Below are 25,624 nucleotides of genomic sequence, written 5' to 3'. Positions count from 1 at the left end.
TGGCTCTCGCAGTGAAAAGGTAAGGCTCTGCTCCTTCAGCTGTGCTGCTGTGGTTTTCTGTGCCAAGAGCAGGCTTTCAGGGAGGTGGGTTCTGCAGGACTGTAGAAGCTGAATGGTGGAAGAAGCGGCACACTGGAAAAGTAAATACTTGGTTTTCCCATGGTATTCAAATGTACAGAGATATTAAACTGACTCTACTCCACAATATTGGCTGTACTTCCATTAGATTTCAAAAGATCTGTATTTCACTTCTGCTAGGGAGACCATCAGGCTGGCTGCACTCACCCCTCCCCAACCCTTTCCCATAGAACAAGGAGGAACAGCTCTATCTCCTCTCATTGGGCTCCACCGTGACATCCAACGGGTCATTGGTTGCATCTGGCATGAAAGTCCAAGAATTCCTTGGTGTGGATGTGGGTTACAAAGTCAGAAGTAATGTGGGAATATGTTTTTTTGTGAACTTTGAGTAACTTGCTGTCCAGTGAATGGAGGAAGTTCAGCCTGGAATGAAATGCTGCACCTAACTGAATTAGAAGATGACTGAGAAAATCTTTGGAAGAAAAAATAATGAGGAATTATGATCTTGCTCATAGATACTCAAAGAAAGTAGGTCCTATCCCATCAGGACTGTCTTTATACAATCTCTTCTGAATGTGAGCTTAAGAACGAAGAAGGCAGGGTTTTCTTGGCCAAGAACAAGACTCTTTTCTGGCTTCCTCATTAAACAGTAAAGCTGGGAAAGCAGAAGTAGAAACCTTCCCGATGCTAAGCCTAGTGGGTAGTGACACTTGGGACCAAGAATTGAAGGGTGGAAAAGAGGATAAGATTTTCAAATTAATTTTCAGGGTTTCACAGTATTTCAACTTAGCTGGAGTGAGCTAATGCTGAGGTGGTGGGAAAGGTGTGGAGAATAAAAAGTTGCTACTGAGATCAATCAATACAAAGCAAAATTTTCTGAGAGGGTATTCAAAATTAAAGGACAACTTCAAGCTGAGACTGGTAGTGGAGCTGCACAGTATCCTATCGTGGTAAAACACGTGAGGGGAAGGGACGAAGAGCAGGGGAATTACCCCCCAATCTTAGCAGGAGAGGCAAGGACTTTCTGGAGGGGGACGAGCAGCAGTAGTAAGCAGTGTGCACATCAGGGGACCTGATCTCTCTTGAGCACAGTTCTGCTTAATTTCATGAACTAGTGAAATCGATTGCTTTAAACTACATTACTTACTGCCTAATGTCAGCCTATGTTGAGCTGTTGCTGAATTTGCTGGTGTAGTTGTGAACATTGTATACGCGTGTATATGTAACCTTCCCTACAACAAGAAAAAGTACAAGATTATTGTTCTGCAAAGATCAAAAACTTGCACTAGCAATAAATGTTGTTTTCTTAACTAAACTGTATTCTGAATTTCCTTGGACTCAATCACAATATCGCATGAATAACAAATACATAGTGTTTACAGAAACCGAACAGGCTAATGTCTGGACTTTTTGGTTCTTCTTTGGTTAAAGAACAAAGCTGTTTTACTCTCTGGGGTTCAGTCTCTAATACATTAACCATTCTGAAGAATAACACTGGCTTTTATTTGTCTGCATTTGATCCCAGGAGACTACTTTCTGTATCACAAATGCCTGTTCATATCACACAGTATCTGCAGATGAGCGCTGATGGGACCCAAGATGCCTACGCCACCTCAGTACATGAGGAGGTTGTTAATATATTTATCAGGACCTGGAAATGATTCTCCTAATACAGTATCTCATGGAACATCCTTTGACTTTCTTTTAAACTTTTAGAAATTAACATTATACTGTATAAAATATACATCATGTGTATACAATATAACATGATACTGTACACTTCAAGTTTTTACTCTTTGTCTAATGTAGTAGATGGGCTTTTACTGTACTTCCTCTTTGCAAAGATTTTTTTTTGATACATACTGGTATTGTACCTTTATAAAACACAAATTTTGGGAGAAAAGAGGAGAGAACAAAGGCATCTGTTGCTTCACTGGTGAGTACTACCAGGCTTTCCCTTTCAGATTCCTCGCTTACCAGAATCTGACAAATGTAATAAAAGTGCAACATCTGACCTGTTTTCAGGTTGTCTTCAGGAAAATCTTACTGTTATATATTGGTCTGTTCCCTTAGGCAGTCAGCATTCATCTGAAGTGACAAAGGACTCGAAGAATAGGGATTTACTTTTGTATCACAGAAATGAGAATTTTCTTCCTTTCATTCCCAATCAAGTTATTTTCCACCCCAATAACCGGAAGACTTGTTTACACTGTAATCATCTCTCACCTCATCAGTTTGACCTCATATTTAGCTTCCTTAATATCCACATTGACTCTTATAAACTCATGTATTTTCATAAGTAAACGAAACAGTCTGGATGGAGAGGCTAGGATTTGTGAGGCAATTGGCCAGTTTTCTTTTTAACCACTGCGAATTTGAATTCTGTAAAAAATATTCCTAAAAATCTGGTGTCTCTTCTAAAATCACCACCTTGGTTCTAGAGGCTGTCAACTTGCTATGTTTTCCAGTCTGACACTATTTGTCAGGAAACCCAGCGGTACGCAACCAAGGAAAGCTTACTGGAGACGTGGCGCTTAGGGACATGGTTTAGTGGTGGCCTTGGCAGTGTTAGGTTAATGATTGGACTTGATAATCTTAAAGGTCTTTTCCAACCTTAATGATTCTATGATTTCAGTTTATTTCACTTGTATTCAGTCCATCAGGGTTCTTGCAGTTTTGCATATGATTAGTTTCTGTTATAACTAATGGCAGATTCTTTCAATCTATAATCAGTTTTTCTCATACACCCCTTTTCTATGATCTCAGGTCTTGACACAAGAGTATCAAACTCTATATTTTTATGTTTGGAAATGTTGTACCCTATTTTCTGACATGGTTATTAAGTGCAATATAGCCACATAAGTTATTTTCATTCATTCCATAATTAAGACAAAGGCATTTTCCTTTTAAATTGAAGGAACCCTTAGAAAGCATTACTAGAGTTGGTGGCAGCCTATTATACAGGTTTTTAATGCTTTAATGATAACTAAACATAGTTGATGAATCTGAAATTTATTTCTCAAATTTTATATCCCCATAAATATTTTCTTCAAAATACCATTATATAGAAGTCTGTATTTTATATTTCATTAATCCTTTTCTACCTTTTCCTATTCTGAAAATGTTTGGTTTGGATATATTAATCAAATCTAGCCTACAGTTTGTTTATCTGACTCAAATTGAAATATGAATTAGATCTGAGCTTTTTAGCCTCCTACTTCTATCTGGCAATATTTTCTTACTTTTGAGTTTATTTCCACTTTCTTTCTCATTTTCTCTCCCTCCTTCCTTCCTTCCTTCCAAAATTATTTTAATTCCAGTTCTTTGAAGTTTGGAAACTTTTAGATAAGTTCTACAGCTGATGTACTTTTCTGCCCTGTCATTTTTAGCTTGTTTTGATAGTGAATGAAATAGAGCACTGGCTTTGTCATTACATTTCTGACACTGTTCTGTGTAAGAAAGACTGTTATATTAAGTAAGATAACATACTAAGAGGCAATATAATGCAACAGACAAAAAATATTTTCCTACTTTTTCCTACTTTTGCAGTGATAAGGAAACACCTGCTGTTCCTTATTTAAGATCTAAAAATGAAAACTGAATTAATCCTTCCAGTAATTATTTCCTTATGATATTGTTCTGCCTCCCCTGCTGAGCAATGAAAACTGTTCTTAGCCACCCTGTTGAAACAGAGACGTAATATAATCACAAAATCACCATTAGCCTCCAGAGTGTCCTTCACACATTTTTGAAACTATCTTCTGCTTCCCCCTGAATTGTTTTCACGTTATGTTATGAAGGATTTTTTTAATGTCTTTGGGGGTTAGGTTTAAATAAATCTTTGTCCAAGCTGTAAAGCCTGCAAAATCTTTTGGGGCAACACCGCATCTTAGGCACTGTGATCTGCTACACAGAGCTTGAAGTCAAAGAACAAAAGCTAATCAAAAGATCCTTTCTGAGGTGTAGGACAAAGTTATTATTTTAAGTTCAGCATCACATTTGACTGTTTCAGCATATGAAAACTACAGAGATAGCTACACAATCTTTGTGCAAGGCATTGCTATAAAACAAAGTTAGCCTTTGCTGACATTGGTTTGAATATAATGGGAGGAAAAGACTGGCCAGGAGTCTTCTGCAGCTTCATGAGATTCTTCTCTGCCCAGCCTTGGCTTCTGATTTTTCAGCAACTGTATGCCAATTAGGCCATTATTTCCAACTCTTTTCCAGCCCAGTGACATATCTTTGAGGTCTTTTGCTTAAGATTTTAAGCTAAATTATTAAACTAGATTGTTTTATGGTGCAAGTAATAATAGCAGATAAAAATACCTTAGAAAGAGAAATAAATTTTTAGTGTGAAATTCTCAGCAAGAATCTCAATATTGGAAGACTTTCTTGCAAGATTTATCGACCTTCTGTTAAACAAAAATGTCACCACTAAGTGCTGTGAGATTTTGCTGGAAAAGAGCCATAGAGTAGAGAACTTTTTCCGGTGATCCAAACTTTCAGCAAGGCAATCCTTGTTCTTTTGGAGTTAGGGAGCTCTCTACTGATGAGCGGGAGAAGAGAGCAGCTAGAGAGTGGCTGCCCGGGCAGTTGCGAATGCTGGCTGGAGGCAGGACCTGCAAGTGGAGCCTGTCTGGTGGCTCGGCAAATTCCAGCTGTTCCAGGGACAGCATTTTCTCTCTGAATGGCTTTTCACAAGGCTTTTCTGAGAGTAATTAGAGGTTATGTCTGCTGTTTAGAAAAGATTAAGTAATATGTGGCAGTGAAGAAATGCCATGTTTTCAGTGGTTTCAAGCACTTACATTGAGCGCTGCTCTGACTTCAGACCTTTGGTTCTCCTAAGCCAGCAGCCATCAGACCATCTCCCAGGTGCTGGAGGTAGCATAGGCACAGATTTTAAATGCCTTAATAGAAAGTGCACCTTTCAGTGCAGTTGCTGTCCCTTACAGAGAAGATACTGCTTGTAACATTCAGTTTTCTGACTGTTTCTAGCAGGATGCAGAGAATTTTGAATGCTTCCCTGGGCATACAAGTGCTAATGAGTAACCACAGGCTCAGCTCTGAGCCTCCTAACCTTCCTCTGCTAGGTAGACCATACACATCTTTTGATCCACAGACACGCGTGAATCAATGACATCCTGGTGTTTTGAGTGATGGGATATCCTGGATGTTGCAAAGAACCTCCTGCAATGCTACATTCTAATTTGGAAAAGAAAAATACAGCCCAGCAGACCACCTGGGAAAGACTGCTGGCTACTCTCATATGCAGTATGTTTCTTCTAATCTTTAGTGATATTAAGCTGATTTCCAGTCCTTTTTCCACCTGTCTTTATTGATTAACATAACATAACATAACATAACATAACATAACATAACATAACATAACATAACATAACATAGATAGACTTGGTGGTGGGAAATAATTTTTTTTTGCTATTTTGAAGGTTTTCCATTCTGTACCGTGAAGCAACAAAGGCTGTTTAATATTATTTCATAAACAGACAGAGGAAGCTCTGATGTACCAATTTACCATTTTACTCTAGTTAAGAAAATATAATCCATATATTTTTAGAGAGCAGTTCTCTCTCCCTTTCTTTCTTTCTATATATACATAGATATTTTTATATGTACTTTACTCTCGTCAAAACAAACCCAGTGTATGTGGAACTCTAGAACTGAGTCACCGATATTCATTATTTTCATCTAACATCTATAATTAAACTTATTTGAGATTCTATTTCTGTGATTATACAGAATTGGTATAAGCACATTTAATACCACTGAATGTTTCAAGCATTAAGACTAACAAACCTTCTGCTACATGGAGCAATTTTATCCTCTGCAGTTCACTATTTGTTTGTGCTTTGCAGCTAATAACTTCTGTCATGAAGATTAGAAGTTATGTTCTTTCCATTAATATCTGTCAGCTACCGACCCTCTACATCAAATTAATCTTTTTATTATTCTTGTTGTGTGGTGATATAAGGTAAACTTTTATGAGTTAAGTTGTGGCTCAGAGTCTACTGACCTTCCGCTGCTGATGCCAACCCCCAGCCACAACCTGGGAACTGTGGCTGGTCTGAAGTCCTCCTTCTCTCCTCCGTCACCTCTGTGCCAGCTGACATGAAAGCCTAGGAATGGAGATGAGGCAGATTCAATTTGTTTTGTGAGTGCGTCTATGTTTGCTTTGCTTTAAATCTTTTATATTTCACTACTAATCTTATCAGCGGATAGATAAGGCAAAGGTCCTGATTTCTTTATTCATATTTACTGTTTTCAGCAATGCATGGTCCTATCGGCTTTGGTATAATTGCTTGTGGTGTGTAAATAAGCATACTTTTATCAGGCTGAAACTATCTTTACTTCTTCACTGGAAGGATTTCCCAGAGGTAAGTAGTGCAATGATCAGAGAATAAGTCATCAGCTCCAAGTAAAAACATTTCTACAGTTAGGTGGCCGTTGTATGTGCAAAAGTCAACCCATCTTTTTCAGTCTCAGTACCAAAACTACCAATTCCATCTTTAAATATTTATCTGTAAACCTTGAGATGAAGAAATTTGAGTTGCACTAAATTCCATAAGTTCTTTATGAACTACATATAGCTGTTACTATCAGGTCTTTTTTCTACCTTTTCTATACACCCTGAAGGAAAACAGTTACAAAAAGTGAAGTATCAAAATAGAAAGGTGTTTTAACGTTAACTAATAACTCAGGATATTGCTTTCACTGAAGTTGGAAAAAATTGATCATGTTTGATCAACAAAAATTTGGTCTTGAACACCTAGGTTAAAAAGCCTTTGGGAGACCTGCTTTTACTCCAAAATGGTAGACAAAGTGAAGTCTTTCTTATGAAATGAAATGATTCACACAGTGGAATCCTATCTAGAATAAAAAATCAGCCCCTTTTTGGCTCCAAATAACTCAAAACACCAAGCTAGGTTCAGGTCAGTCCCTCTGGAACCTCAGAGGTTTGGATTTGAGGTTCCATCCCTAAAAGAGATTTTATTTTTTTTAGGAGTATAACTTAGTTTTAAAAATTTATGAGACCTATGAGTAAGACACAACTTGAGTGCTGAAGTACATAGTGAAAGTCATCTAATTGCAGAGGATGGAAAACTATGGGTGGGCTAAAGGATGGTGTTAATGGAGGTCAGCTCTCTTAAAAGTAAGTTGTTTCTTTTATTTAAACAGTCGATGGAAATCTGGCTAGTATGAGGCATCTAGCTTCTACTGGAGTCTGATGTGCTTCTTTGTGACCAGGCAGTAAAGAAATACTTGAAATTTTCTTTTACTTGTCCGTACCGGGGCGCTGGCACTTAAATGTACTCACTATATGTGCTGCTAACTTAATTAAACTCTGCCTTTTCCCGTAATGAGAGGCAGTTTTCCTGTTTCCAGTCCCTATACTACCCTGAGCTACAGCTGTGCAACCTCACTACGTGCACTTGGAGCCCTTTGCTGTAAAGCCCTGGCTGTAACACTGTCCCCAAGCCAGGCGAGCAGAGCAGGTCAGTGACAGTAAGTGGGGTCAGCCAAGGGTCCAGAGGGTATTTGAGGGGCATAGATGTACCTACAATCTAGCTTGGCTGAGAACTGATTTGAAGTGCAGCTCAGCAAAGCATGACAGGTCCCCACCAGGCTCCTCATGGCTCTTTCTTGTTTCATATTGGCTTGAGGCAGGCCTGAGCTGCAACTGGGCTCCTGAACCCATGGGCAGCGTGGTGGTGGCGGTGGGGCAGGGGAAGCTGGTCATGGCCAGCAAGGCCAGTTAGTACCCTCAGAGCTCCGATAGATACAGGTTGCTTTTCGAGTTGATAGTTGTGACTTTTTTGATGAGGAAGAGCCATGAGACACAAATGCCTGGACATCTTCAGAAACGATGCTCAAATGTTCTTGAAATTCTTGCATTTTCAGCACTATTTTCAAATCCCAAAAGATAAACCTGGACAGACACATTTATAACCCGCAGGTTTGCCTGCTTCTTTTGAAAGTTTTTTTCCTGAGGGAACATTGCTGCTATCAGACTGATGAGCTTTAATCTCACAATGACAAATGAAAAATAAGTCTACTGCTCTGCACTTCAGGCGCACTTTTGCTGCAAGTTAGAACTGGCATCACTCATTTGAAGCCTATGGGGTTGGTTAGGTTTAAAAAGGCTAAATGTGAGGAAATCCCAGTTGAAATGCGAATCTTTCTGACCCTTTAGTGTCCTTATTTGCCTCCAGTGTTTCATTTGTAATTGTGGTTAAAAATAGAAAATATAATTCTTCCAGATCCAGTTTTGGAGACAGACGCCTCATCTCTTGGGATCTGAATTTAGAAGAAAAAGAAGAGAACAATTCCTACTTTGTCTAGGTGTTTGGGTAAAATCCTATTCACATGGCTCCCTAATGTCCCATTAACATAGCACCAAGACTCATTTTCTGAAATCCTGCTCTGCAAGAACCGTGGTCTCTGAGCCACCACTCAAGCCTAAAGCAAAGAGGTTTCTTAGCTTCCACCTGGCCTGTTTGGCATTATAGAGGCGTCCACATGGATAATATTGACTGATGCCTCACTGAGGTTTTTGTTGGTAACATCACTTAAAGAATTTTTCCTTCACCTGAGGATCACTCTGGTAAATTTTATTGTAGGAGAAAACAGTTTGGTCCACTGAAATTTGACATTTTATTCCCATAGCAACTTCCCTCAGAGTGCCTTCCAGTTCAGTTATTAATGAGGTTATTCTCATAGTAACTCAGGGAAGTGAATATTCCCACTTTTGAGCTGAAAAAGATGCTTCAGAATCTATTATGTGTTTCCTGATCTCACAGGGAAGTCTATTACAGTTGAAGTGGAATTTAAACTTTCTGTATTTTAGTAATACATTTTTTCAAGGAGTATCTTTTCTGGTGGACATACCTGTCCACCTATTTCTCCTTGCAATAGATTTCAGAGATTCTTTTTGTCAGCTCATTCATAAGTAAGCAACATCATCAATTAGAAACCCTCTTTTCTTAACAAAAGGCAGTTATGTTTTATCACTTACAAAAGGTCTTAAAGACACTTTACATTTGAGCGGGTCCTGAAAGTTTTTCTCCTTAGTTTCAATGTCAAGTTTACCCTTTGAAAGAGCCATGGGCAGGATGGAGACTCACAAAGGCTTCCCTGCTATTCACTGACTGTGATAAAGTCTAGTACATCAGTTCAATTGTTCCTTGAAGACTTTCGATGTTTCCAGTGTTGACACTAAGTTAATAGCTTTTCTGAACCAAATCTCTGTCTTGTCACAAAACAAAACTGTTTTCATAGTAACAAAAAAGGGCTCTTTAATTAAAACTTTCACTGATCTTAAAAAAAAAAAAAATTAAAAAAATTTGCTGACTTGTGAGTTTATAATAGTAAAATTTTATCAATTACTGGTTTATAATAGGATACATGGATGAGTGATTAAGATGATATCAGAAGTTCAAATTACTTTCCACTGAAATAAGTTAGTCTATGCAAAAGAAACCTTTCTACTAGAAAATAGGTCACCTGAATGCTATACGCTGACAGAATGTAGATGCAGGTAAATCCATTGCAAAGACCTTCTGTTATGGTAAACTAACCTGAAGGTTTGACACTGCCTAACTAAATCCTAATGATTTTGATGTGGCAATGAGATCAGGGTTACGGACTTAAGTCAGTCGCACGTTTATCCAATGCACCATACCTAAAAATAACCTAATAATTTCAGTTCTTCCTGTTGCATAGCTTCAGTGCCAGCCTAACTGGACAGAGAATCATGTACTTTCGTGGGGCCAGTCACAATGAATCCTGTGCACAAGAAGTGAACATCTCTACAACACTAATGTAGACCTGTTTCCAACTACCATCAAATCTTTTCGGGCCTTTAGGCTTGTGTGGTTACCCAGGCCCTGGCCATTGATGGACAGCAATGATGGCTATGTAGCAAATGTGAGATTTTTTTACAACTTATCAGTTCATCCCAAGGAATGTCTGACTTCTGATTATATTTTTGATAGCACTGAGTTATACACCAATATGTGAAATCCCTGATCGGTCATTACAGATCTTTCACAACAATCTGTGGCTCTTTGCTGCCTCTTGAAAAATAGTAGTAGATTTAACAGTGCAAATTCCTTTCACTTTTCTGTTAAACTTAAAAGGGAAAGCCCCTGTATTTTAAGTCCAATTATTTTTTTAGCTTAATGTACGGATGATTAACCAGTCATCATAACAGACTAGTGAGGTGTTGAGAAGGGTTGCTTCAAAATAATGCTGCTGAAGGATTACACTAAACTGACCGACATGATCAAGAACATCTTCGCTCATGGCCCAGCATCAGCACTCAAGTTCTTGCTCTCAGTCTATGGTACCCCATTACTATTTTCAGACTGATCAGATCAGAGCACCTCCACCTCCACGGGCATGGAAGTGGCATTAGAAGAATGTCTTGTTTGTGGTTGTCCTGCAAGGGGTCGACTCACAACAGATCTCTCTTCGTAGTCACAGTGTGAATCTCTTCCCCATTTAGAGTGTGCACTATGCTGTAGTTCTACCCCTTTCTGAACTTGTTGATGCCTTTTGGTTTAGGTGATATCCTGGGGCAGGAATTATTATAAATCAAATTGCCTTTTTGCAGTATTAGCCTCCATTCATGCCTGCCACTATAGTATTTTGTCTCTTTTTTTCTTTTTAAGTTGTCTCAGCCACTGCTATTTTAAATCTTAGGTATCTGTCAAGGGAGCTTCACCCTGGTTATTGCCTGTACCATTAGTCATTATCAGGATTTTGAAGACCTTGCATTAGCCCAAAAAAAGACAAGTAGAACATATCATCCTCTGTGCTAATTTTTGAGCTCACATCATTAATGGTGACATTAAACAGATAGTCATTCTCTCCTGTTTTATACTACACAGCCCATGAGGACATATCATCAACTTGGGCTTGTTCTCTACTAGATTGTCCAGCTGACTTTTAGCAAAGACAACACATTCCACATTCCTTGTATTTTCTGCCAAGCTCTGTCAGCTTTATTTGACCTTTTTTTTGTTTGTTTATTAATGAGAAACAATTTAAAATTCCTTAGTTTAAATTAGTAACTTTTCCTTCAAATAATAGCAGTTGTACTTTAGACTGTATTAGCTTAAATCTTTCTGGCATAGGATGTTTATTATTATTCCTACTTATTTTCAGTAGGCTGATTGGTTGCCTTCCTTAGATTGCCATCTAAGGCAAAAGACCATCTTAGCAGATAATTTTAAATTTGTCTTTACTTTTATTTACGTGCTCACTTATATTTGAGGAGAAAATGCAAGTATTAGAGTCAGTATATTTTAATGGGACAGGGATCAGAGTTTGATCTCTACTTTGGTATAAAACAAACAATTTCTGTAAAAGTAAAATACATAAACTCTGTATTAAAAAGTACTATAACTCACCTGTGAGGGTGACTATCTCATTCTACTGCCTTTGCAACTAGACTTTTAACAAAACTAACCTTGCAGGTTATCATAATGTGTCATGGTTAGCTTGATCCAATCTAAAGGTCCATATGGTTACCAAAAGGGGTGCTCCTGCTGTCCTCCTTGTTCCTGCTGTCAGCAGTGTGTCAGAGATGGTGTCCATGTGATTGCCTCATTTTCTTGTCAGGTTTTCAAAGAGAAAGTCTTTTACCTGGATCATCATGTGCTCTTGTCATTGCATCAGATGACAGGGATCATAAAGAAGGGCTAAAACTGTGTCAGTGAGGTGGTCTTAGAGATAAGTTGGTTGTGTGTGTAAGCCCTAAAGCATATAAGTTATGCTCCTGATGTTGGAAAATATCAGAATTTTCTACTTCCTCTCAGTATAAGACTATCCAAAAATAGAAATCTCTCCTGTGAAAAGCTAAAAGCAAAAAGAAAAGAAATATTTCTTGAAACATTCTGATTTCAGGAAAAAAAAAAAACAATCAGAAATGCACACACACTCTACTTGGACACAGACAAGAATACAAAAACTGTCATGAATCAATATTGAGGAATTTTTAATTTCACCTGAGATCAGTAAAGACCTTTTGATTTTGTAATTCTTTCACTTAGTTCTCTAGTGGAAGAAAGGTAAAATGGAAAGCAGGCACAAAGGAAAAATGAGAAAGACCTGAAATCTAGATAATTTACTGTTTGCTTTCATTGGAGTTGAAATCAAATTCTTAATCAAAAGATCAGAATTATCATATTGCTTTTGTATCCTTCAGACTGGCATTATTTATTTAAAAGAATATTTTTTTTTTCTCTCATCTCTTCCTATATTTGGTCAAGCAAACCATGGCAGGCAAAAACTTGCTTTTCAATTACTCCCTTTTTTCCAGCCACCTCAGAGTTTCTGTGTGTGCCTCTGAAACGGGGTAACCTGTCTGAAGATCACAGAGGCAGCACACTAAACACTCTGATTGTGAATTTTTACGGTTACATTTTGGACTATTTTTAAAGAGGCATAAAGGCAAGAAAATTGACTTTATTTTTCAATCTAATGCTCCCAAGAAGGACTGTGGGAGAGATATGCAGCCACAAGAGCTCTTCTGGTCAGTGCAGTTAACCTATGCCAGTAAACACCCATTTGTGCTCAATCCTTCAGAAAGGAATGGCTAATCTCATCAAATCAGTGTTAAAATTCTTTCAGAGCAAAGCAAGAGCCAAAACACTCCCACACCTTCCTCAGAGCAATAAACTTTAGTTTTTCCCTCGGATAACAATCACAACCACCCCTGCAGTCCCGTGAGCTTCTGGTGAAGCCCTTACTAAGGCTACCACAAGGGCAACCTTTCAGTAGACTTTCAGCAAAAACTAATGACGATGTTCTCAGATCAAAATCCTACTGCAGTTTACAGCTATAGGACTTTTTGTGCTGACTTCAATGGCTTGTTGACAAGTCTCTGCTACCTGTAAATCCCTCCCAGTGGCTCACAGAAGATGGCACACCACATCCCTCAAAGCGTCAGGATGACTTTTCTGAGTATTGTTTTCGTGATGTATCTCAAATTTCTCAGAAGTCTTGAGATCGTAGGATAGCACTCAGTAGTTTCAGTTTAAACTCTCAAAGAAAAGCTGTAATGGTTTGCCGCTTGTTCTCTTGCCCAAAGAGCAAACTTTGTTTTACAGGTTTCAGGTAGCTGCATGCTTTTTCAGACTAGATGTGTTTAATGGCAGCATGATTTTATTTTGCCTTATTAGAAATGTAAACAGCTCTGGAGAGAAAATTTCATTTAATCTTTGGTTCAAACAGATTCTTGTTTACCAAGGAGTCACAGTTTCCTTCTGAATGCAAGATGGCATCTTCATTTCTTTTACAGCTTTTACAGAATAGCATTACAAAAGGAATAATGTTCTTTTATAGAATTAAAAAGGAAGCAAAGTTTTGAGGATCAGTCCTAGCATATTTTTCTTTAGCAGCTTGGTTGTTTTCAAACTTTAGTTTTCTTTGAGATTTCAGATTTATTTCTGGTTGTGGCAACACGTGCCTGTTTCTCTAACAGTGTAAATCATTAGCTGATTCACCAAAGTCTTCTAGTTTGTTTTTAGAGGATTTTGGAAAACATTAGATTGTTGTGGTTCTTTCCAGTATTCTTTTTAACTAAGGTATTCAGAAAATTTGCCATCCATTTAGGAAAAAACCCACACTTTTAACGATACAATGTGAGGTGGATTTCACCGAATACAGTGTAGAACCCCATGATATTGGCACTGCTTTTGATGAACAAACCGTGCGTCATCTAAATATTCTGTGAATTTGATGTGTAGCCACATTGCATATGAAGCACTACCTTGTAGGAGGATTAACATAAGGAAGTAAGAATTCCTGTGATGCATCACAGCAGATGTTATTTAGCCCACTCTTTTATCTATGGTATCAGATATGTATTGATAGAATATAGAAATGAGAGGTATAAAATTATACTTTCCCAACACCGTAGTACTGAGGTTTTCTCCCCATTTCTGGCAATCCAGGGAAGAGGTTGCCTCCACTTTATCGTATTTGAAAGGTGACATAGATGGGAGATAACAAGGAACTCTTTCAATCTGGGGGTTTTTTTGTTTGGTTGGGTGGTTGAGTTTTTTGGGGTTTTGTTTGCTTGTTTTCATAACATTGTTAATTTCAATAAGATTTCATTGATTTTTGGAACAGACTTTTCCTCTGAATAACTTTTTAATGGGTAATTAGAATTTTTGCCAAATAAAATTACCATTATTTTCCTTTTAAGAAGTAAGCCTTATACTGGGAAAACAAAGCTGGTTTGGAAATTTTGAATGGAATTGAAGTTTACCTTTTCAAATTGATTTTGGGTCAGTTGAAAGCTAGACTACATTTCTGTGATATGACACTAAGGTGTTGGAATCTGATACTTGTAGTCCCTTCTGTAGATCCAAATCTTGTACCTGTTTACAACACACCAACACCTTGGAGTGAACAAGGTGTGTATCATGCAGGTGCTATGTGTCTACCTACATAATGGGAGATAGAGTCCAGCCAATGACCTCATCTCGTAGATGGACATAGTCATCATCACAAGGAAGCACAGTGTAGTACTGAACTACTGTGAAAAAACCCTCTTTGGATCGATCAAGAAGTCTGAAATGAAAGTCTTTTGATAATATATAAATGTTTCACTTTGAGGAAATTGAAGGATATCTTTCCTTTTGTAAGATGGACATTATTCTGAACTTCTTCTGGAGCTGCAGCAGGGTGGAAGATGGTTATTGTTGTAATCTGCTTATGACACTTTAAAATGGAAAAAATGGTATCAGTTCAAAATGAAATAATTCAATTGATAAAGTAGGAAAATTGCATTTTCAAATCAATAGTCATAATCTTTTTTTTTTTTTTTTTTTTTTAGCATATACTAATGTTCAAGTATCAGAACTTCCTGAGAGACAGGAATTATATTTTCCATACATTCAGTCTGAAAACATGATCAGAACAAAATGCATTTTAAAGTTCAAAGCAAAATTAACTGAATTTTAAATAAAATTTTTTTGACATACAAAGATCTTTAGTTCTTTCTAATTGTAAATAAACTCTGGATAGTTATAAAATTATTAACATAATAATTAGAAACAGTTTATATTGAAACTAAAACACTCATTAAGACTGAGACATTGTAATGCAATTTAAATGAAAAACTCCTGAATACAATGATAGCAAACACCATGCTCCATCACTAATGAGATAAAATCAGCTCTGAAACTGCTTTTTTTCTTGCCCTTCAGTTATGTAATCTTTCCAATTAGTAGGTTCCCCAATCAATTAATGTATAGGGATGGCCCATTCCACTCAGAAACCTAATGAAGCTGTACAGATTTTGTATTCTTTGCTCACCTCAAAGATATGCCTGGCTTTATCACTCCGTCAACAAAAATTCATTTCATAGTTAATTTAAACAGCATCTTTCTTCACTAGTGCACTTCCCATGAACAGAGCATGATGGAATGTGACTCCTTATGACTACCCAAACCATTTTATGCCCCTTAATCTGATTTTTAAGCACTGTTCATTTTTGTCCTGTCTATGTCCATTCCAGCTGGTGACTTTGTCATGAGTACTGAATACACATGACTGGATCTACTTGGTTACTGATGTGTTTCTGTGTGGAAGTACAGTAGCAATTTTAACAAGCTTTGAAGGCGGCTGAGACCTACTGAGGTTCTGTCAGTGCAGCCTCGTGACTTCCTCTGGAAAGGGCTGGAGAATCTGAAAAGCAGACACACATATAAACACAACTGCAGAACTAGTTGGAAAAATAGCAATGCTGGCCAGTGGGTCTCAGGTTAAACCATACAGGCCAAATCTAGAAGGCAAATTTGATTTAGTTATTACTCTGTTTTTCTGATTCACATAGAAGCAGGAAGGATTAAAACACTCTGAAACAGACCTGCAACACGTAGACAGTGCTCAGACTTAAATAAAAATCTATTTTCTTGGCTGATGGCCACATTTCCTTGTTTCTGTTTTCTGTTCAGATCAGTGAGACTGAAGCTAGATGTCTTGAAATGCTCGTTGTGTTGCAAATATGGTTTTACTGTATACCTCCTAATGTCTTAGTAGTCATGTTCTGGTTTTGGCTACAGCCAGACAGTCCAAATAAATCAGTGAGAATCTGCCAGAGAAGGACAATGTCTGGATTTTGCTCTGGATGCTTACCAAGTTCTTCCAGTTTTTTTTGAACCAAATGGCTTCTAATTTCTTTTCTATGATACAAAGCAGGTATATGCCTGTGCTTTAACCATGTTGGACTGGATCTTTGTTCTTGGAGATACAAAGCTCTTTCAGGGAATTGTTATTGAGTGTATTTGGACTAATCACATAAACATGCCATAAATATTCCTCAGGTGCAGTAAGAACAACAGATGTCAGCTCTGTGTAGAATCCACCCAATATATGTATTGCCTCTTGAGTTAGATGTAATTTACACTTGAACAAATGATGGGTTACGTGAGAATATTTTAGATTAGCACACTACAAACGAAAGGATAGAAATTTTGTGGGTTTGTGTGATGTCATAATTCAAACTTGTAATGAACTGCATCGATGTAACAGTTAATTTGGGGTTTTTTGGTTCAAATCACTGTACCACTCAAGAATGATGCGGCAGTGGTGAATGCATATAGAAGACCTCATTGTTTTAACATACATCATTATGGACATAATGCTGGTTAGTTTGTGCAAAAAAAGAATAATAGGCATTTCCACTAAAACTATCCAGCATTTTTGCAGTATTGTTGTAGAAACCCAACAGTCTGTGCTGTGCATATTTTCCCCAAAGTGTACTTTATCCTTGGGAAGCAGTGGAGCAAGAAATATTTATTTTATCTTTCACTAGAAAGTTTTATATCAAATGTTTGCTCTGTCAGTGCTCATGCAGTTGGAAAGATATGCTTGAGAAATGGTGTGGTGTGAGGTGGGAGCCAGGTTCTGCTCTCAGCTCTGTGGCAACTTGATGTGTGGGATTGGAGTCAATTTTCTGCTGATTTCTGTACCTCCACTTCCACAACGGTGTACACTTTTCAAGCTTTGAAAATTGCTTTCAGTCTTTATAGTGGTTTTATAAAGCACTATTATTTGAATTGGCTGTCACTACTCTCCGGATTACTTTTGTACATGAGCACTGAACTACTTCCCATACCTAATTTTACAGCTGCTTAGAGGCGTAGTGGTTCATGTTTCTACAGAAAGGGGCAGAAGATATTGAAGTGCTTGCCTAAGATCACCTGAGAAGGCTGGGGCAGAAGAGGGACTCCTGTGCCCAATTTGGTCACAAAACACTGTGCCATCCTTCTAGATATTCCTGATATTTTTTGAGTATTCTAATATATTTGATCAAGTACTTGGAATGGCTAGGACCACATTTTTTGACTTTTCGAGGCAAGCAGGGTGCAACCTTTCATTCAGTTTGTGAATCCCATTACCATCATCCAAGCTTTTATTAGTTCAAGATCAAACTACTGGAAAATGCTCTACATGGTGCTACTTCAAAGCCATGAAAATAATCGAAGCGAGGTATACTTGCACTTAAAGTTATTAATAGAGACTTGAAGCTGTGCAATGGAATTCATTTAAGATTTATTTGTGTGTGACTAAACTGAAAGAAACAAAATAATTTATATGCATCTATAGCTCATTACTGAAATTAACAGGCATCGGTCACTCTGATACCTAACACTCGTGGAACAGACGCCATAAATGCTGATCTATTTTCTCCCTTAGTTAGCCAAATATCCATTTTATTCCATAATCCTTCTCAGTTTTGAATTAATGGTGACTTTTTTAGGGATGAAGGTGGGAGACTATAATACTTCTTGATTTTTCCAACTTGATGAAAATCAATGAAACTGAAAGGAAACTCCCTCATACTGTTGTTAATGCTCACAGTTTCAGTCTGTGAATTTGCCTGTATGAAAAATTTGCTGAAGACAATATAAACTAATTTTGATTCTTGAAAAATGTCCATACTCTAAGACTCAAATTCAGAGCTGATATCTAAGATTTCCAAAGCATGGTGTGGTAGTAAAATGACAGAAGTACTCAAAAAGTTGAAATTTTTTTTTTTCCCCTCTTGAGTAAAGGATACCAAGAAAACTATTTTCAAAAGAGTAATAGTCATATTACTGTTACTGAAGAAAGTGTCCTTCTGCCAGCCACACCATTATCTCAGCGGGGCTTTGCGCTGGAAAAATGTTATTAGCTACAACACCAGGCTCCACAAGAGTTAGACATGTCATGTTTTAGAGGACAAGAATACAATACTTGTGATATCCTTGTTGCACAGAGGAAATGGCAGTGTCTGATCTTGATGATATTTTAAACATTGGAAATGCCAGAGGTCGTGGTGAGCTGTAATTCTTCTCAGAATAAGTGGTGAACATGTGGTGTTGAATTTTCACCGAAAGGGAGAAAAAGCACATACAGAACCTAAAAAAAAGTGTGATGAACAAAATAAGCCAAAAATTTTGAGAGTGTGAGATTAAAAACACCTGAGGAAAACACCTAAGGGGAATGACTAGACTAGTGTAGTAATAAGGTGGCAGTGAACTGAGCTTGACCGTTCACTGTTTATCAGGGCTGTGATGCTAACGGCACTTCTGCATGGCTGATCTGCTGTTGATGGGACTGTTGCTTAAAGCATCTTAGTTTGACTCAGCTAAATTTCATATTGGTCTCAACTGCAAAGATATCCCTTTTCGTATCCTTTCCTAACATACCAAGGGAGGAACTTCCCCACTTTTTAACTCTACAATGTTGTCAGTATGTTTGAATGATCAAAAGAGACCAAGTTGTCTCACCTTAGTGAATTAAGCCTTTTCGGAAGACTACAGTGGCTGCAGGCCTAGCTCATTTTAAATGTAGACTCAAGTGTGTTTACATACTTCCACAATCACTTCAAATTATCTTTCTTTTCTCCTGCACAAAACGTGTTGCAATCATTGTACCTTGATTTGCGAAAAGGCTTATGGGACAGTGAACTATAGAAAGAAAATACTCTTTTTTCTTAATGAAGATCTGAAAGTGTAACAACCCACTTTCTATTCATGTTAAACATAAAAATTGAAAAAATTTGATCAATTGACGTGGCTGTGGTTTTTAACCATTTATTTGACTTACTGATAATCCATCTTAAATTCCATAGTCTAATGTCCAATTTACAATTAAATCCAATTTTAAAAAAAAAGTTGTTCTAGTTATTCAGAGCAATAAGCACCATTAAAAGGAAGTACAGAGAAATAGAATAGAAATCATACGGACAATAAAAGATGTCCTTCTCATAGCTAAAAATAAATGCCTAATCTTAGTTTTACAAAAACAAAATAATTCGTCAAACTGTTGTATTTCAAAACCAGACAGGCTTCAGAACAGTAACATAGTCAAGTCTTATTGAAATGTGGCTTGACTGAAATTTAGATAATTACAGACTGTTTCAAGAGTTTTCCAGTTGTTTTGGGGAGCTGGTCTCAGCTGAATGACTGCAAGGTAAAGAACAAACTCAAACTAAACTTTCTTGAAGGAACATGTTTGTTAAAATGTGGTAAAATAAACAGGAAACATCAGAAGGTTTGAAAGCAGGGGAGTGACACAGACAACAGCAGCATGCTGGAGGGAAAAATTGCTGAATTTTCCTTATCAAAGAAATGAATGAGATTAACATATTGTTTTGAACCTTTTCAATGCTTTGTTGAATTCCCACTTAAACCTAAGGATCAGCTCAAAGATCCCAGTCATTAAGCTCTCAAATCCTCAGGGGCATGCGCTTGGAGGAGATGACTCGTGGGAACAAGATTTAAGTTGATGTAAGTCTGTGCGGAAGGTGGTTTTGCTACACTGACCGTCTTGTCCATGACACTAGTATTGACCAGCAGGAACTACAAGACAGTGCCCCACGGGTAAAATCTGTGGGCAGAGGCCCCAGCTACAGGTCGTTGATGGACAATCTTGTTTCTCAAACATCTGGGTAACCCTAACTCTTACATGATTCAGCACAAAATTTGTTTTCCGATTTCCAGTGTCCAAGTAGTTTATAAATCCTTTGCAAGTTTATGCATTTTCGGTTTAGTATCTGAATCCTAAACCTGCTATATTCCGACTTACCATCTTTGTTTGCTAAACACTAGACCTGCTGCTTTCAGCTCTCTCAGCTCTGGATTTGATTTGGTCTCCAGCAATTACCAGGAAGGTGGTTGCTATAGCTGCACTAATGAAAGGAGTAACCATGTTTCCTTGAAGACAATGTAAGCAACATAAATAAACAAATGCTTAAATATAAGTGGCATTAATAGTGTAAATGAGATATTACTGCAACAGGGAAAATAAGATTTTAGCCCTTTTCAGTGGCTTGCTATATATCAACCTTGCAACTTCCTACTCAATACTTAGCTTGAGCTGACACAACTTTTTTGTGAGATATTTAAAGTGTTATTAACTTTATAGGATTTTCTTCTTCATCATGATGTGAGTCACATTTTTGTTGTATTTGTTCGTGTTACCACATTTTTCCAGTGACAGTCTGTCTCCATAATTTTGCCTATTCCTGTTACGGCAATAACAGGCGCATACATGGAGGTACATGCCCAAAGCCAGGAACATAAGAAAGTTTTAATTTAAAAAAAAAATGCAGTTAAGTTGCGCTGAACTTTGTCAACTCTGGTTCACTGAGTTTAACTTTAAGCGTGATTCTTTTCTGACAAGTGACTGTAAAAACTGTATCACACATTGTCATGTTTGTGTTTCAGTGGCTCTGTATCAATTTTGTTCAGGATGTTGTTGGATTTTTTTTAAACTGCCAGACCTACCAATGAACCAGAGATTTGAAGGTCATGCTGTGTTCAGTCTCATGCAACACCAACAATAATGACATTTCTGAGAAATGAAATCTCTCACTCACCTTCAAAGCAAACCGCTTCAGTGTCTAGGGCAGACTGTGCTGTCAGATTTTCATGAAGCGGGAGTAAATCCATTCCACTGCCAAGCTAAAATGAAATCTCTCAAAACAAACTTATGCTACATCTATGAAATAGTCTTACAATATTAGCATTATGTATTGTATTAAGGTGGCAAAGTTCAGAGGGGCTGATCCTGGTAGCTCATCGTGGGACAAGCTTCCATCACTGTAACAGAATATGGGAATTATCCTGCAGAGTGATTACTGTAACAATACCATCCTTGTATTACTACATATCCGTAAGCAGATGGTGTTACTTACCTGAATTATTCAGTACTCTTTTAATAGATTTTAACCTTTCTGGAAAATACTGAGCAGTTTTTGCTAATGGCTGCATAATGCTAACTTACTCTCTTGTTACTTGGTTAGGACAGAGATGTGCTTCTCTTTGGAGATACTGGGCACCGAAGGCATTGGACCAAGATGGGTTGGTGAATAAAATTAACAGAGCATATTTTAAAGCAAACCTCCTCTTTGCTAGATATTAAATATGTTTGGTGTTTTAAGAGAAGAAGTAAATACCACATGGTAAAATGACATTAGCTGGAAACACTGTCATTGCTTTTCTTATCTGATTTCTGATTCTGATTTAGCAGTCTACAAACCGTTTTCCTTTTCTCCTCTCTTTTATTTTACAGTCAACTTTGACCACTTTCAAATATTGCGGGCTATTGGGAAAGGGAGTTTTGGAAAGGTAAGAATCAATTTATTTTTAGCAGTTGAAAGTCTAACAGAGAATTCCTTTGTGTATGTCTGGTGTGACCTGACTAGGGTAAAGGAACATAGGTTTTGTAGACTTTTTCTTCTTAAAACATCTGATCATCAGTGTGAATTGACTCTAACTATTCATTAAGTTATTTCTATTACAATACATTCAATAAAATTAATTGAGTAAAAATGATTGTAATAATTAAGTCTCCTCAGTGGGGATTAGCAGAATTTAAAAATCAGTACCCAAACCAAAAACAAACAAAAAAGTAGGAACAGACTACTTTTATAGGCAGTCGACTAGAGTGATCTTGTTCTTATATCTCCGGACTTATTTGTGTCTTCAAAATAATTGCAGTATTTTAAAGGCACTTTACATAGATTCAATACGCTTGGGACTATATAAACTGACATACACTGTAATTATGATCATTGAGTAAATGTTTGTTCAATTCAACAGGCTTTTGCTGAAACAGAGAAGATTAATGGTTTGTTTACACATGAGCAGACGACCTGTCTTTCCTATAATAAAGACTATAACAAGGTTTTAAATTTTAGTATGGGTAAATACAAGGCCACACAGTCAGAGAAAATCATATTATAAAAATATTAGAAACCGTTACTCTCAGGAATACGTTTGAAGGGGAAATATAACTTCAGTAACTGATCAAGCAATAGCTATCTAGATCTTGATTTCAATGATTCTTGAGTATATGCCAGCTGAGTGCCAGTGAGCTACTTCTGTACTTAGACATTAACAACACACGCGGGACTTTGCTGGCTTTTGGCCTTCCATGTAGAAAAATGACTTTCATTTTACAGAGGCCTGAAATACTTCTTGCAGAACAGCACGGTCCTTCACAGCATGGTCCTTATTTGGTTCAGTAGTTTCCAAGAGAAACCCTCTTTGAGGTCAATGGGAGAATATGCTGCTAGTGCAAAACAGTATTCAAGAATCCCTTAAAAATCAGGGCAGCTGGAGATCTATAATTGTTTATTATCACAATGCGCTGATGGAATATCATGTCAAACTACACAGAGGTCCAGGAGTGCAAGTTAGGTGCAGGATAAGCAGTTAAAGATATATCCAAATTATGCTGGCCATGATATCACCTGCAAATTTCACAAATATCACCTGCACCCCTCTTTCTTCAAAGCTTCCCCATTTACACCTCTACTGCCTCTGCCCTTTCAAAGGGACCCTCACCCTTCCACCTCAGGCAGGAAAATAAAACAAGCATATGTGCCTTTTGAAGGCTTGTTGGTTGATGTTTGATTCACTCTTATTCACGGCATCCACCAGGAAACTGGTGAATGTTTCTATAATACTTCTAGAAACATCTGATTTTCTTACAGATTCATATGGCTGCAGTGTTCTTGTGAACCTGCTTTGGGGATATGTGCGGGTGAGAATAGAGTTTCACAGCCCTGAGAGAACATGTTTAATGCAAGAAAGGACTCATGCATAAGTCCCCTCTAAACTTAAATCCTTATTTTGCAGCTGTCAAATGCAATAGAAGAGTCCCTGGCGTAACAGGCTTATTTTTCCCAAATGAATACAAGCTTCTGACCAATCACCTTGTGTCTCCTTCCACAGACCAGCAAAGAAAGAAACCCATTTTAAAATGACCTATTATACCACAGCCAAAAGCACAACACAGTAAATCAGTCGCCGTTTCAAGTGTCTTTCTCTGTGAGTCAGTCTTGCCTTTATCGTTCATTTCGAAGCCTTGTTGCTGGCAACTTTTCCTATTACTGACCTTCTGGAAGTACCTGGCAGCAGAAAACATCAACAAATGATGCAAAACCTCTAATCTCTATTGACTTGCTGTTTACTGCTTGGAGTCTATTGTGCTCCAGCATCCTGCAACATGTAACACCGTGTTCGGTATCACGCCTTCCTTAAACTGCCTTCTTCCTTTATGGCTGTTCTGTGGCCGTTTCTGTTTTCTGAGAGCAGTAGGATGTTTTAAGACATGCTCTACTTTTTTATTTTATTGCTGTTGCTACAATCACTCTCTTTCCCAATATTTCTTAAATTACTGTAGTTGCTACAGCAACCTCAGGCCGCTGCAGGGTACTGCTGCAGGAGGTATCTGATATGGCAGAGATTCCACGCAGCGCGGCTCGCTCTTGTGCACAGAGCTTAAGGTGATCCTCAGCACCTCACCTCCTCCATCGGTGCCGACTGCTTCAGCAGCAACACTCTGTCCCTCCCAGCTGGCTTCAGAAAGCCGCTCCCTGCCTTTTCCTTTGGCATTTTCAATTCACAGTAGCAACATTTGCTGTTGCAGGAATTCCTAGGCCATTTGGTATCAAATGCTTTGTAAGTCAAGAGCTTGTCTTTTCTGAGAAGTGGCCACCTGTTTTAAGTGACTGCCTCAGTACATGCTGTTTCTTAGGGACAATGTTAAGAGCAGGTGCAGTCTTGTACGCACTGTAGCATCTTCCCCAGAAAAAGTGAAGATGCATCGCAGCAGTTGCAAGGAGTGTAGGATGTGGGTGTGGAGAGAAGAGAAACAAGGAGCATGTTCCTGTTTCCAGAAACAACCAGGCTTGCTTCTCTCTGCTTGGAAAGGTGTCTTTTTGGAGCTCAGGTTGCTCCCTGGTCAGGACAGATGAAGATGAGCTCTGAGCCTGCGTAGGAGGGCTGCAGCCACAGCTTCTGTGTAAGTCAGTGGTTCTTTTGTTCAAGCCAAGTGACGTGTGAGCTAAGGCAGACTGGTGTGTGACCACTCACTGAATACTTGTCCCCGCTCCTGGGCACATGTATACATACCCGGTGTATGTATCTGTACATGCAGACACTGGTACAGACCTGTGAGCTGCTGCAATGGTGGCAGTGGTACCCAAGTGAGGTATGTGGCCTTGCTGGCTTCAGTGACCTTGCTTTGCTAGGTAGATGAAGGTAGCTCTTTGCTTTGGTGTCCTCACATGTAACAGGAAACATTTTATTATTTTTTAAAAGACCTTTAAGCTAGTTATGCTTGGCACGCTCCAGCTATTAGTATTTCCAAATACATTTGAAATGGGCCATGTCAGAAATTTTGTCCAAACAAGTTTTATTCATATACTAAATGTTTGCCTTCTATGTCAGTTCAGAAGTAGAAAATTTAAAATACTCAAACCCAAAATGCTGAACACTGGTCTAAGTAGTTATTTCTTTAAGCCATGTGATACCTTAGAAGTGCTCTCTCATGTTAAATCTGGCTAAATTTTTCCATTTTGTTATATGTAGAGCCATCATTCTTATTGCAAAAAATTACATATTTGAAGATCATCCAATAAGTACAAAACTGACTAGGAGTGAGAGGAAGAATTATCATTGTTCTTTACTGCAACAGTAACCATATAATTGCAAGTTTACTGCCGCAAAATAATTTGTATTCAGGTACAACAACTAGTTTTCAGGGATATTATAGTACCAATTTTCTTCAAGTTCTCTGTTCATGGGAGCAGGTATATTGAACAATCTGACCTCCTTAAATTAAATTCAAATTATGATATGAATGTACAGACTCTTTCTCCTATTTGTCTAAGATGCTGAGACACAGGACTTAGTTCTGATTAATTTGCTTGCATGAAACAGTGACTTCCTCTGCTGAAGTAATTGAAATTACACTGGTGTGAAACAGATGGGGGCCCAGAATCACGTCTGCACCGATCGAGGGTACTTTACTAAATAATATGCAAAGTATTTCAGAAAAAATATGCTGCTATCCTAAAAGCAACCGCACAACTGCAGAATATTAATATTGTTTGACAGTATAAACACCTATTTTTTAAGCTTGAGTTAATATGAAAGGAGACGAAGCAGATGCTTGAGCCCTGCTGCAGCTGTCGTGTTTGCTCAGGGGAATCTGGGAATGAATCCCCCTATTT

General features: G+C 37.9%; 1 protein-coding gene across 1 annotated transcript in view; it reads left to right on the top strand.

The window, feature by feature from the left end:
• The window catches only part of STK32B (serine/threonine kinase 32B), a 173,924-nt gene that overhangs the window by 7,207 nt on the left and 141,093 nt on the right, over positions 1 to 25,624 (top strand). The window contains exon 2 of the mRNA XM_054823749.1: positions 21,673 to 21,728. Coding sequence (XP_054679724.1) covers positions 21,673 to 21,728 — 56 coding nt within the window. The remainder of the gene's footprint in view (positions 1 to 21,672; positions 21,729 to 25,624) is intronic.

The sequence above is a fragment of the Grus americana genome, chromosome 4 (assembly GCF_028858705.1).
Source record: "Grus americana isolate bGruAme1 chromosome 4, bGruAme1.mat, whole genome shotgun sequence".
Classification (NCBI taxonomy): domain Eukaryota; kingdom Metazoa; phylum Chordata; class Aves; order Gruiformes; family Gruidae; genus Grus; species Grus americana.
This window is presented reverse-complemented; position numbering and strand designations above follow the sequence as displayed.